At 37.3% G+C, this 13813-nt stretch overlaps 2 protein-coding genes across 2 annotated transcripts in view; one reads left to right on the forward strand and one right to left on the reverse strand.

Moving 5' to 3' along the window:
• On the forward strand, positions 1 to 8880 carry Vps29 (VPS29 retromer complex component). The gene is made up of 4 exons (XM_020157546.2): positions 1 to 98; positions 5286 to 5477; positions 7939 to 8174; positions 8403 to 8880. Exons 1-4 carry the CDS (start codon positions 96 to 98, stop codon positions 8518 to 8520), a joined length of 549 nt encoding a protein of 182 aa, XP_020013135.1. The 5' UTR covers positions 1 to 95; the 3' UTR covers positions 8521 to 8880.
• The window catches only part of Fam216a (family with sequence similarity 216 member A), a 15746-nt gene continuing 9112 nt past the window's right edge, over positions 7180 to 13813 (reverse strand). The window contains exons 5-8 of the mRNA XM_074060827.1: positions 13071 to 13200; positions 12821 to 12995; positions 11936 to 12018; positions 7180 to 9906 (exon numbers count right to left, since the gene is read on the reverse strand). Of these exons, the coding sequence (XP_073916928.1) occupies positions 9788 to 9906; positions 11936 to 12018; positions 12821 to 12995; positions 13071 to 13200 (507 nt within the window). The 3' untranslated portion in view covers positions 7180 to 9787. The remainder of the gene's footprint in view (positions 9907 to 11935; positions 12019 to 12820; positions 12996 to 13070; positions 13201 to 13813) is intronic.

The following is a 13813-nucleotide window of genomic DNA, read 5'->3' on the forward strand; positions in this document are numbered from 1 at the left end:
TTTTCATTGGCTGTGGGAAAAGTGGGCGGGTCTACGAGGAGCCTGAGGAAGAGGGCGGCGGCGCTTGTGGTGACTGAGCGGAGCCCAGTGACAGGATGGTGAGCACCGCCGCTGCGGCGACCGAGGCCCGGCTCTCGGCCAGGGTGCTGAATTGTTAGGGGTCTCGGGGTGAGGGTTTGGGGGATCCTAGAGGCCTTGGCGGGCGCGGCCAAAGCGCTGACCTGGGGAAGGCCCCGGAGGGGGGTCGGGGAAGAAGGGGAGCGGCCGCCTCTGGGTGCGGTCGGCCCTGGCGTCGCCTCCTAGCCCCGGGGTCCAGAGGACGTCCGCGGAGGGACAGGGCTCCTCGCAGCCGCCCGTGCGGTCACGAGATCTGCACGCCCGGGCTGGGGAAGGCCTTTGGGCCTGTGCCTGCGGCGGCCCGCTTTCCAGACGTTTCCCGACGCCCGTGCAGCGTAAAGCACCGCCCGCCGGTTGGGGTGCGCTGCTGTCCACGCCCGTGTGCGGAGAGCCGGTCTCCCCATGCAAAACGGGAAGCCGCGGCCCAATTCGCGCCTCGCTTGAGTGTGCCACCCAGGGAAGGGGGCCTCGGAGAGAACGCGCCGCTGCCACTGAAACACAGTGGCCGGCACCACGAGGGCAGCGCTGGGCGCCTGCGATGCTGGGATGAAGCCGGGCGCGGTGGTTCGCGCCTGTAATCCCAGCTACTTGGGAGGCTGAGATCAGGAGGATCGCGGTTTGAGGCCACTCTGGGCAAATAGTTCTCGAGACCTCATCTCCAAAATAACCAGAGCAAAATGGACTGGAGGTGTGGCTCTTACTTTGCAAGCGCAAAGCTCTGAGTTCAAACCCCAGTCAAAAAAATAAATAAATAAAGCTAGTCCTAGCGTCAGTGTTGACTCCAAGGGGTATTATAGGGAGCTCTGCCTCTTTAGTTCTACAGGCTTCCCCAGTCTCCCTCACCCTGCTTAAGAACCCCAATAAGTTGCTGCCCTTAAGACCTTCCTGCGTAACATCTGGGGAGCGCACAGCTGGAATCAGATTATCGAGGCCCTTGGCCCAATTAAAAAGTCAGCTGTGGTGGTGCACGCTGGTAATCAACAAGGCGAAGAGGATGAGGCAGGAGGATCATGAGTTTGAGGCCAGCCTGGGCTATACTAAAAAAAAAAAAAAGTCAGCTCTTGTACACAAAAGCCAATTTTGCAAAGACAGAGAATTAAAAAAAAAAAAGTCAGCTCTTTTCAAAGGAGCTCTGATTGTCTTGGTGTTTTTGTTGATGGAGGCTAAATTCCAGGAACTTCTCCTTCTGATAGGTATCCATTGCATTTTTAAGATGATTACTGTTCTCTGGCAAGCATAACCTTTCAAGTGATGGTTTATAAACACGACAGCCAAAGATTTATGGTGCTTTAACTTCATTAAAGGAGTCATTCTCTTTTTTTTTGATTTTTGCTTCTAAAAAGTTCTTCAGCTTAGGTAGTACAGTTTATGGTGATTTTTAGACACTCACTAAAGAATAAATACCTGCTGTGATTCCATATTAATATTTCTTAAGTTGTTTTGGAAGGTGAACACTCTTTGGGGGTGGTTGTACTAGAATATCACTTTTCATATGAAAAAGAACTGTGCAAACTTTTATCATTGGCCAGTTTTATTTGGTAAAGGAGAGAGGCATTCAGCATTCTGCACAGTGTCCTAAGTCTATGAGAGGCAATAAATAGATGTGGGAAAGGCCCAGTTTTAGCTAGGAATATGTTAGTTTTTATTATCTTGAGAAATTATTTGGAGTTTCCAGCAGCAAGGCACAGCTACTTGTACATCCTTGACAGAAGAATGGTTCTCCTCTGTCTGGGAAGGTCGTCCTCTTCCACCCACAACTGTGCAGCTTCAGGAGGGTCACACCTGGAGTAGTGAGGGAGAAAGGGAACAATGCCTAGTCAACCAGATCAGTCCAGTCAACCCTGGTGATCAGTGGGATGACCAAGGTCACAGCCAGATCGCCCTCACAGTCAGTTTTTATTATCTTTATCTCCATCTTTAGTTGACATTTTCAACACTTGATAATGTATTCATGGTGTTATAGTACATCTTCTACAACAAATTATGATGTAGCTACAGCATAGTTTCATTACTAGAACTTTGAACATAAAAGAATTAAAATCAATATAAGTGGGGGGTAATTAGACTCCAAGAATCCAAAAATACTAGCCTTTAAGCAATAGCTGATGAATTTTTCAAATTATCTTGTAAAAATTTAAATTAATTACTTCATGTAATCTTATAAAAATCTAAACCAAATGGAAAACAAAATGGATGGGAGTCAGTGTGGAGAACAAGATGAGGAAAAGTAAAAAGAAATTGGCAAGGCAAACTTATGTGTGTGTCATATTTAAAAATACAGCAAATGGCTCTTTTGGTATTTTTAACATTTTCTTTCATAACACTCAGAAATCATTAACAATTTTTTGCATATTAATTTGGTATGGATTTTTCGTTCTTTTTTTTGGTTTGTTTCTTTTTGTTGCTTTCTTTTAACATTGGTCATATTTCACCCTTTTTTTTTTTTTCATTCCCCTGTCTGCAATCAACTTCTTCATTCCACTAAGGCTGGGCACAGAGTAAGTTCCTTCTCTTAGCTCCTACTAACAATGGTGGTTGGGTGGCTAGTTACTGACTGGGTTTCTCAGCCTTTTAAGATCTATCAAGTAGGAAGTAACCAGATTTCCATGCTTTATTTGGATTGTCTCTTTATATGAATTTAACAAGACTGCCATTTTCAGGATCTTTTGCTGTCTTAAAGGACTCTGCAATCTATGACTAACCTGATTTGTCAACGTGTGTGATTTGAGCAGGGACACTCCTCAACAAATGTTTTGTAACACTAGTTCTCTTATAACCTAATCACCAGCAGGAAACCAGATTTTGTCCTACTAAGGATCCTTAATTCATAGGAAATTATTTCTGTGGTCATTTATATACTTATAGCTTTAGACTGTTAATAGTCTTGGGTGTACTTGGAAATAAAGCATGGTACTTTGTAGAATTTAGGTCATTAATCCTAACGTACCATGTCTCATTCTTTCTGGTACTTTCCAGTTGAACAGCTCATTCATTTTTAGTCCCAAGTATTTTCAACTTGTTACAGATACACACTTTTTTATGAACTTGTTTTTTTTTAATATAGCAATCTATTTTTAACCTTTTTTCAAATGCCAGCTTCTCACAATATGTATTTCAAACTATATCTGAAGGGATCCCCCTCTAAAATGAAGATTGTTCTCTATGAAGGTACTTTTATATTGATTATCAATGAGGGTGGATACTTCATAGTGGTTTTTAGTTTTACAACTGTTTTGTCCACCAAGATCTTCATTGAAACAATTAATATGGTCATTGAATAAATATTAACTGAAACTATTCTTTATAAAGAAGAAACTCAAATTTAACAATTTCTTTTAATGAGTGCTGATTTTGGTTACTCTGTGTCTAATAACAGTTCTTTTTCTTTGCAATCATTTAAATTTTTGTTGCCAGATAAATCAAGCTTGTTTTAGTAATCATTTTAATTTCACATATAATGTATTTTTTATTAACTTTAGTTACAAAGTCTGTGCTGGAAAAACTATTTTGTTCCATTAGATATTTAATGTTTTCTTTGATAATATTAATGACGTCACGCCTTGACAAGCAGTTGAAAAGTGTATGCATTTGCAAGCGGGATGTCTGTGTGAAAAGAGTCCTGTGTAGAAGGAGGTGCTTATACTGGTCAGCATGAAAAAGTTAATTCTGTTGTCCTTTGGAGGATAGATACTATTTTTAAATAGCCCTTTTAATAATATTCTGTTAAATGAATAAATTTAAATAATTTGTCAAATCTTGAAATCCTAAAAATTAAAATTTTACAAGATTGCATTTTTGTATTAAGAGCAAATTTTATTGTCATCTGAGACTATGTTGCAGCTCTAAACCATCTCCTGCTAGTCATCATTTAACTGACCTTTCTTTTTTATTTTAATGCTGTAATACACATGAAAGATTGTGAAAACATTTTTTTAAGTTTGTGACCTATACAGATAATTCAATCCCAGTAATAAAAATATGACAATGAGGATTTCTAATGAAGGAAAGTGAAAATGTCAAAAACTGTAATTAAAAATCACATATTTATCTATTGAAACATATGCCTTTATACCCCTATAATGTATAGCTAATAATTTGAAGTAAAAAAAAAAAGTGGTAAATATTGGCTGCTATTCTCCCAAATAGTTGACAGTCTAGTAATCATAAATTATAGAGTTAACTTTTTTCTCTATCATTAATTTTTAATAATTCCCCTTAATGTTTTTACAATTATATGGGTTTTATATTACAAGTGCAGAAATATGAATTACTATATCAGTCTTCAAAAATGCCAGATTCCACTGGGCATGTTGACTAACACCTGTAATCCTAGCTCCTCGGGAGGCAGAGATCAGAAGAATTGTGGTTCAACGCCAGTCTGGGCAAAAAGTTTTCAAGATCCCATTCCAACCAATAAAACCTAGGCATAGTGGCATGTGCCTGTCATCCCACATATGTGGGAAGCGTAAATAGAGGATCACCAGGCCAGCCCAGGCACAAATGCAAGAGCCTGTCTCAAAAATATCCAAAGCATACCATTGCCACCATAAAAAAAAAAAAAAAAAAATCCAAAGCATAAAAGGCTGTGGGCATGGCTCAAGTATTAGGAGGTCCTGAATTCAAGCCCAGTACCACCACCACCAAAAAAAAAATTCCAACCAGGCACTGATGGCTCATGCCTGTGATCCTAGCTACTCAGGAGGCAAACATCAGGAGGATGGCAGTTTGAAGCCAACCCAGGCAAATAGTTTGAGAGACACTATCTCCAAAAAGGGCTGGTGGAGTGGCTCAAGGTGTAGGCCCTGAGTTCAAACACCAGTATCACACACACAAAAAAATTCCATAGGACCCAGTAGTATACTTTTTCATTTTGTGATTTTATTTAGCATAATTTATAGTTCTTTAAATGAATCAGTTTGGTAAATGAGTATGATTACCTCTATAGTACATGCACAGTTGTTTATATCCAAAGTAAGATTGATTTAGAACAGAGTATATTACCATATGTATGTTTGTTTAATGATCATGATAGGAACTGTATGACTAACTTCTATTTTATTGGGTTCTGAAATCTGTTATAAGTTTAATTTAAAAGGAGAATCATGGGAGGATAATGTTGTTTTGACATCATGTTTAATATTATGCCTTATCTCCTTGACACTTTAAAGTTGGTGTTGGTATTAGGAGATCTGCATATTCCCCACCGGTGCAACAGTTTGCCAGCTAAATTCAAAAAACTCCTGGTGCCAGGAAAGATTCAGCACATTCTCTGCACTGGAAATCTTTGCACCAAAGAGAGTTATGACTATCTCAAGACTCTGGCTGGTGATGTTCACATTGTGAGAGGAGACTTCGATGAGGTGATGTATTTCCATTTCCTTTTCCATATAGCTCCCTTTCTTAATTCTTATATAAACTTTTTCTTTTTTTTTTTTTCTTTTCTTTTTTAGTGTACTGGGGTTTAAACTCAGGGCCTCACGCTTGCCAGGCAGGCACTTTACTATTTGAGCCATTCTGCCAGCAAAACTTTACCTTTTACACTAAGGTTTCTCAACTGCTAATGTCTTTTTCTTTTCCTCTCTTTTAAAAAACATTCCAAGGGGAAAAAACTTTCTGGGGCTGTAGCTCAGTGGTAGAACACAAGGCCCTTGTGTTCAATCCCTAACACCACACAAAAAATTTTTTTCAAAATATAAAATTATAGGTCAAGTATCCATTAGCCTAAGCACTTTGGTTTGGATTTTGGACTTTTTCTAATTTGGGGATTTTTTTGTATATACATAGTGAGAAGTGTTGGGGATCGGACCCAGGTCTAAACATGAAATTCATTTATGTTTCATTCATGTATATCTTGTATATGTAGCTTAAAGGTAATTTTACACAGTATTTTTAGTATACCTGCCTTTTTCCTTTATTTTTTTGAGACAAGATTTTTGCTGTGTAACCCAGGCTGGCCTCAAATTTGAGATCCTCCTGCCTCTGGCTCCCAAGTGCTGGGTTTACAGACATGTGCCACCATGCCTCGCTGTTATGCCTGCATTTGACTGCAGCCCAACAGGTTGCTGGTATGGAATTTTCCATTTGTGTTGTGTGGACACTCAAAATTTATGGATTTTAGAGTACTTCAGATTTTGGATTTTTAATTTAGTGATACTCAACTTGCCCCACCCCCGTTTGAAAGTCACTGATTTAGATCACCCAGTAAACATTAAATACTTGTTCTAACTAAATAACCAAATAAAGCAATAGTAAAAGTCGCTTTGTGACTATTTTTTGTGATACCATCACTTAGTTTACAATTTTTTTCATCATGATCTTCTCACTTACTACCACCCTCTATTAACCCCATACCAAGCTACCACATTACTTTCCTTTGTTCCATCTTCCTGATTCTATCCTCTCCTTCAGTTTGTTCTCCAAGTTGCAACCAGAATGATCCTTTTGGGGGAGGAGATGGGGATGAGGGTTTTGAACTCCAGGCCTTGCATTTACTAGGCATGCACTCTATCACTTGAACCAAGAAACATCCTTCTTTTTCCCCTTGATTTCTTTTTCTTTATTATTATTATTATACTGGGGGTTGACATTTACAAAAGTTTTAAAATATATCATAGTTGAATTCACCCCTCCATAGTTCTCCTTTATCCCTTTTTTCCCTAGAAAGATCCTTTTTAAGTGAGGTAAGATCCCCTCACTACTCTGCTGACAACTGTCCCTTGGCTCCCTTTCTCAGGGTTAATTTTAGGGGGCACAAAGGGGTTATGAGGGAGAGAACTGTTCTGTATCTTGCACTTGTTGGTATTACACAGCTGTGTGTATTTGTTAAAACCCATTGTACACTAAAAAGAATGATTTTACTGTATGTAAATTTTACCTCAATGAACCTGATTTAAAAAAAAAAAGTAAGGAGTTTTGGAATTCCACCTTTGCCTATTATTAATAATGAGGTTTTTGACAAATTACTTCCCCTTATGACCTTTCATAAACAAACATGATTAGAATAGTTGATTTTTAAAAATCCCTGCCAGTGTTAACATTGTACATTCAGAATAATAAACCTGATTCCAATATGAAAATTTTATTTTGTACTGGTAATATAAGCTTTTCATAAATTACTTAACTTAGTGCTCTTTAACAGGATACAAACCAAATGAACATAGTATTACATTATTTTTAGCAGGTTTGAAAAAAAAAGAGTTTGGATAAACGAGGTGGTATAGAGGTGAAAAACCAGGGAAATAGGGAGGATAAACTTCTTGCTAATTAGAATACATATCTCATTTATTAAAACATAATATGGTTTCTATCTGTGTTACGTTAAGGAGAGTTTAATAAGAATTAAATTTCTAATTTGTCAAATTCACAAACCCTGGAGCCATGCTACCAGAGTCTGTAGCTCAGCTCAACCACTTACTGGCATGTAACCTTGGACAAGTTATTTTAACTTTTTGTGCCTCTGCTTCCTCTTCATAAAATGGGGATAACTGTAAAGCCTGGGATATCATTTGAACATACTTAATAGGTCATAGGTTTTAGGTTGAAGAAACTCAGAAGTGCAGGGTAATATTATTTAGAACATGCTCAAAAGAACCCGTGTTCTATAGAAATAAACACAGTAAAGGGATTGCTGTGTAAATTCCAATTTACATTGAATATATTGTTTTAAGCATAGTTGCAGTCTTAGATTGAGAAGTCAAATATTTATAAATGTGCTTTTTGTGGGATACTCTTAATCAAGACATCTATATGATGAGTAAACAAAATTTTTAACATCATCATCTATAAAGTACTTATTTTCTTTACATCTGTTTCTTATGTTAGAACCTGAATTACCCAGAACAGAAAGTTGTGACAGTGGGACAATTCAAAATTGGTTTGATCCATGGACATCAAGTTATTCCATGGGGAGACATGGCCAGCTTGGCCCTGTTGCAGAGGCAGTTTGATGTGGACATTCTTATCTCAGGACATACACACAAATTTGAAGCATTTGAGCATGAAAATAAATTCTACATCAACCCAGGTTCTGCCACTGGAGCATATAATGCCTTGGAAACGTAAGTAGATAACAGTTTGGAAACTAGGGGGCTTTGGGAAAGTTAACAACTACATGTGTGATGTTTCATAAAAAAGAATTGTAACCTTTTAAATCATTCTGTTCTTTTTTGGTAATTCTTCTCTTTAATATGCAAGTAAGAATCAGATTTCTCGAGTCCAACTTATCTTAAATTGAAATTTATAGTTATTGCTTTTTAGTACAAAACACATTATTTTTTTTCTTCCAGAAATATTATTCCCTCATTTGTGTTGATGGATATCCAGGCTTCTACAGTGGTCACTTATGTCTATCAGCTAATTGGAGATGATGTGAAAGTAGAACGAATTGAATACAAAAAATCTTAAAGCCACGATGTTTTGGTGATTTTTTTTTTCATTCCCCTGTTCAAATCAAGTAATTAAAAGAACCGTATAATTGTATCACTTTTATAATATTTTGCAGTAAAATATAATACATCTTCTGTTAATACTTGCTCTGAGCTTCTTGTAAACTATAAGAATATATTTAGTTTGCAGTATATTGTTTCTATGAAAAAAAGGTCCACAACACAGTAAATGGTTACATGTTAAGAAAAATTTATCCTTGTAAATATCTTCAAAGTTGGTATTTGGAGTTTATTACAAAACTAATGCATGAACAGAAAGAATCTAGACTTTCTGTATACTTTTTTTCTTCTCCAGTAATAAATGTTTACCTCTCATTTATATTTTCTTGATAACCTGTGTTTAATTTTAAAATATAAAAATGAGAGACCAAATCAAACTGTGCAGATCTAAGTGTTAAACTGAAGAGGTAGATGAGACCTTTCTGAGCTCTCTTTTACATTTGTATCTTACTGTGAACTCACATCTTACTTTCTAAATAATGTACCATTTTGCCATATTAAATCAGCAGTGATTCTTCAAATTGTTGCTACTCCCATTTTTCAAGGTTTAATCAAAAAAAATTTTTTTAAACACTAAAGTTTAGCAGAGAAGTATAACTAGACTAAATAAATATATAATGTCAAGAATCCTCTCATTAGGGCAACTGTTCCCACCTAAATCTAGTTTGGGAATCCATGTGTTTGTGAGGCAATTTTTATAAGGTATAGAAAAATCTATTATTTATGTTTTTAAGTTGTATTCAAGTATCAAATATTTATTGAGCACCTACTTTGCAAGTCAGGGTGTTATCTCTATCAAATGCTATTCTCTGGATATTTCAGAGTTTCTCTTAGCCTAATCAAGAAAATACTTGTAGAATATTCTATTACTAATGCTTGTAGAATATTCTAATTTACTGTGTTAGAATTATTAGAAACAGAATTATACAATCCATTTGTCAGACTTTTTTAAATTCAATTTTATGCAACAAGAAAAACTTTAATTGTACCTAGCTACAAATACAAGCATATATTCCACAAAAATTTTAGTAAACAAATGTCATTGGTACACAGAACTACATCAGACCAAGTAAATTACTGTAAAAGTTTCTGAACAAACCAAAACTAATGGCCTAATGGTGAATAACACTATCCTAAATATAAAGGGCACAGTACACAGCCCGCCCCTCCACCTTTGGCACAATGTGGGTGTCAGTTGGTGTTCGCATTTGGTACACAAGACTCTCTCAAGTTAACATTACATGCTCTCCCTGTTCTTGAATTGACATTGATTGCATACACTTGTTTAGTAAGTCTTCTTCCTTTTTTTCTTCATTCATGTACGATTCAGAATCATTTGAAGAAACTGAAGGAAAATCAGAGTTTATAATGTCCGTTAAAGTTCTAAGTACAGCTTTGAAAATGACCTAGCTTATTAGTAAACCTTTATTTAGCAAAAACAAATTCTGTGTAGTTTTCAGTTCTTAATCATCTCCCCCACAGCCCCAAATCACTTACTTGTTAAGTGTCATAGTACTATATTTCAAGCCATGTTACTGTATAACAAATTCTAAGTACAACATTCCATTGATTTTCAAAATCTTGGTTAGGGGTAAGTTAAAGTAGTCAGTTTTTTCTTTAGTGTCTCCCCATTTTCCTTTAGTTCCCTGTTTCGCTCATCTGGGGTTTCCCTAACTGTTCTTTTTGGAACCGTACCTTCTCCCCTGCCCTTTCCTTATTTCCAGGGTAGGCATAATAATGACATTTATAGCAGATCTGGTTTATACTGTCATATGGTGATGGAATATCAATTCAGAAGCCCTAACTTCCCTACTTCCTACCTACTGTGGTATTCACCAGGAAATTAACTTCCACTTAATCCTTTTCACCTTATAGTTCTAAGAAATACTTCTGATCATTCAGTATATGTCTTCCTGTTTTGCCTTTTTCAGTTTGTAGTATTCCATACTTGTGGTAGAAGGATCCTTTATGCAGCTCCTTCTAAAGTCTGGATTTGTCTGAATTGCATCTGTAGAATTTTTTTTTTTTTTGGAAGTACTGGGATTTGAACTCAAGACTTCACACTTACTAGGCAGGCGCTCTACCATTTGAGCCATGCCTCCAGCCCATCATCTGCAAAATTTTGACAATATCATCTGCTTGGCTTGCTTTCATGAGTTTGTTGAATGACAAAACAAAATGACCTAAATGATACAGCCCTTTGTAAACTACTAAATGATAAACAAAATATACTGTTCATCCAAAAATGGCACTATCTCATAAAAAGTGTGATGGCTTAAGAAGAGCATGTTTGTAGATCTGGGTTCTGACAAGTTCATTTTCTGACCCTGATAATGAAAATATCTTTATTTAGAACTGGAAAATAGGGCTTGTGGAATGGCTTAAGCTGTAAGAGTGCATGCATAGCAAACATTAGGCCAAGTTCAAACCCCAGTGCTGCCAGTGGTAGAGTGCATAATTAGTATGCATGAGGCCCTGGGCTCAATCCTCAGCACTAACTACCAAAAAAAAAAAAACAAAACTTGAATCTGACTCCCTTGAGCAGTGAGTTCTTTTAAGTGAAAGCATAAGTGCTTTCACTTAAAGAGCTCCTCTAGCAAGCACAAGGCCCTGAGTTCAACCCCTAGTTCCACCAAAAAAAAAAAAAAAAAAGCACAAACTCTTTTATTCATTTTTAGAGGTTTTGGAGGATGAAGTTCATTATGTTATTTTCGTAGCGCATATATATATATATTTTTTTTTTTTTTTTTTTTTTGGATGGTGGTGGTAGTGGTTTTGAGGTTTGAGCTCATTAGGGTTTTGTGCTTTCTAGCCAAATACTACCATTTCTACCATTTGAGCCACAACTCCAGCCCTTATTATGCTATTTTCATACATACATATAATGTATTTGGATCATATTCGCCCCCATCATCCTCTCTGCCTCCCCAGTCCCTCCACCAAATTGTCCCCCTTTTACATTTATGTCATATACATAAATTTTTTGGTCCAGATGCAAAATACAAAAGAAAACTTGCGATATTTGTCTTTCTGAGTCTGGCTTATTTCATTTAATATGATAATCTCTAGTTCCATCCATTTTCCTGCAAATGACATAATTTCATTCTTTAGAAGTTTTGGGTTTTTTGAGATAGGGTCTCACTATATAGCCCAGTTTGACCTGGAACTCATGTTCCTCCTGCCTCAACCTGCTTAATACTGAGATTGTACATGTGCCACCATGCCTGATTTACATTTAGTTTTTTTATTTGTAGCAATCAAAGTAGATCACATTCCAAAAATTTTAATGAAGACATAGTAGAAACTATTTGGTTTAATAAATATTAAGCATATGTTCAAAAATGCATATATATTATTTTAAATTCCACATTTACCTGGTTGCATGAACAGTCTGCTTGGTCTTCTAAAGATCTTTAGTGATTTACATCTTGTTTTAGACACATATCCAGTTTTTAACCTATAATAAAGAGAAGTATCTTAATTGGAGCAAGCAAAGTGAACATGCCTAATATATGTGGAAAATCACACAAAATATTTTTTTCTTGAGGGAGGGTACTAGGGTTTGAACTCAGGGCTTCACGCTTGCCAAGCAGGCACTCTACCACCTGAGCCACACCTCCAGTCCATTTTTTGCTGTGGTTATTTTGGAGATGGGGGGGGTGGTATCTCTTGAACTGCCTGGGCTGGCCTTGACCATGATCATCCAGATCTCAGCCACCTAAGTAGATAGGATCACAGGTGTGATCCATCAGTACCCAACATACAAATTACTTTTATTAGCTTCTAGCATTATCAAAGAAACTGTTTCAGCCCCCACATTTGCCTGTGATTTATCAACCCTGAAATGCAAAGATAACTGTGATAGCACAGTTCTTATTTTATTTTATTCGTATGTGCATAGCACAGTTTGAATACTCAGGCTTTCTAATCTTTTTTTCCTTTTTTGTTTTGTAAGAATTGCCCTGTGCAGAAGCAACCATATTCTTTTCCTTTTGAAAGTACTTGCATTATTTTGAATTTGAATGGGAACATACTGAAAAGGGCAGTCCATATCTCTGGCTGATCCTAAGTTTTTATTATTCCACAAAATATCTAAAAGAAGTAGCATATCCCAATCAGCTAAATAGAGAAAGTAAAAACCTTTTGTGCTTTTTGTGCATCCTATTCTGAGTTTAGCAAAACAAACATACTAGGGAACCCAAGTTTTAATATCGCGTAGCTACCCCTTGTATAAAATTCGGAACTGTTAAGAAACAGACCCTTCTTTGTTTCTCACTGGTCGCCAAAGAGAATGCTGTATGATCATTTCAGATGTAGATATGGCCTCAATGCTAGAAGAGTCCTCTCTCTCCACCTGGTGTCGCCATGTAGTACAGGGTGAATGTTTCTGTGAGGAGCGAGAGCTGAGGCGGCTCCTGTGATGACTGAGGGTACCTGTCAGACAAATCATCTCTGTCAAAACTCACTTCTGGTAAGGACTAGTGGGAAACCAACAGGAAGTGCACCTGCCTGGCTTTTGTGAGCTGCGTTGAATCACGTGCATGTACTGCTTCTTCATTAACATCCTCAGATAGTTTGAGTTATAGATCTTAGCAATGCTGCACAGATAACGCTTCTGGCCTGTGGTGAGATCTGAATGCTAAAAGACAAAATAAGATTTATCATCTGTGCTGTAAAACACAGACTGGCAATCTTCCTTATCTGAAAGAGTGATGTTGACAAAGATATACCATCTGTATATTTTACTTAAGCAAATTCAACTATGTTAACTTAGCCAGACATAAAAGAAATGGCCATGTAAAGGGTGCAAGTAACTACCTGCCATTCCTCTCAAGTGATTCAGATGTTTGAGCTTTGAGAACCAAAGAAACAAGGTTCTCAAAGGAAGAATCCCATAGGAACAAGGAAGGAGTGAATCTTCTGTCAGCCAGTTTTAGTACCTACATACATGTCACTGTGGGCATCTTGCCTTCTCAATAGGATTTTTGGATAACTTGGTACTTAAAAGCAACCCAATTACTCTAGTTTCAACTAAAGAAACAAGTCTTACTGGACACAGGTGCCTATAATCCTAGCTACTCAGGAGGTAGAGATCAAAGCCAGCTCCAGGCAAATTGTTTGCAAGACCCTATCTCAAAAAAATCCCATCACAAAAAAGGGCTGGTGGAGTGGCTCAAGTGGCAAGAGTGTCTGCCTAATAAGTGTGAGGCCCTGAATTCAAACCCCAGTGCCATCAAAAACAGAAGTCTCTT

The sequence above is a fragment of the Castor canadensis genome, chromosome 18, assembly GCF_047511655.1.
Source record: "Castor canadensis chromosome 18, mCasCan1.hap1v2, whole genome shotgun sequence".
Classification (NCBI taxonomy): Eukaryota; Metazoa; Chordata; class Mammalia; order Rodentia; family Castoridae; genus Castor; species Castor canadensis.

Coding starts and splice junctions, on each gene's coding strand:
- Vps29 (XM_020157546.2), top strand. Junction 5,478..7,938: donor TGAGAGGAGACTTCGATGAG/GTGATGTATTTC, acceptor TTCTTATGTTAG/AACCTGAATTACCCAGAACA. Junction 8,175..8,402: donor GCATATAATGCCTTGGAAAC/GTAAGTAGATAA, acceptor TTTTTCTTCCAG/AAATATTATTCCCTCATTTG.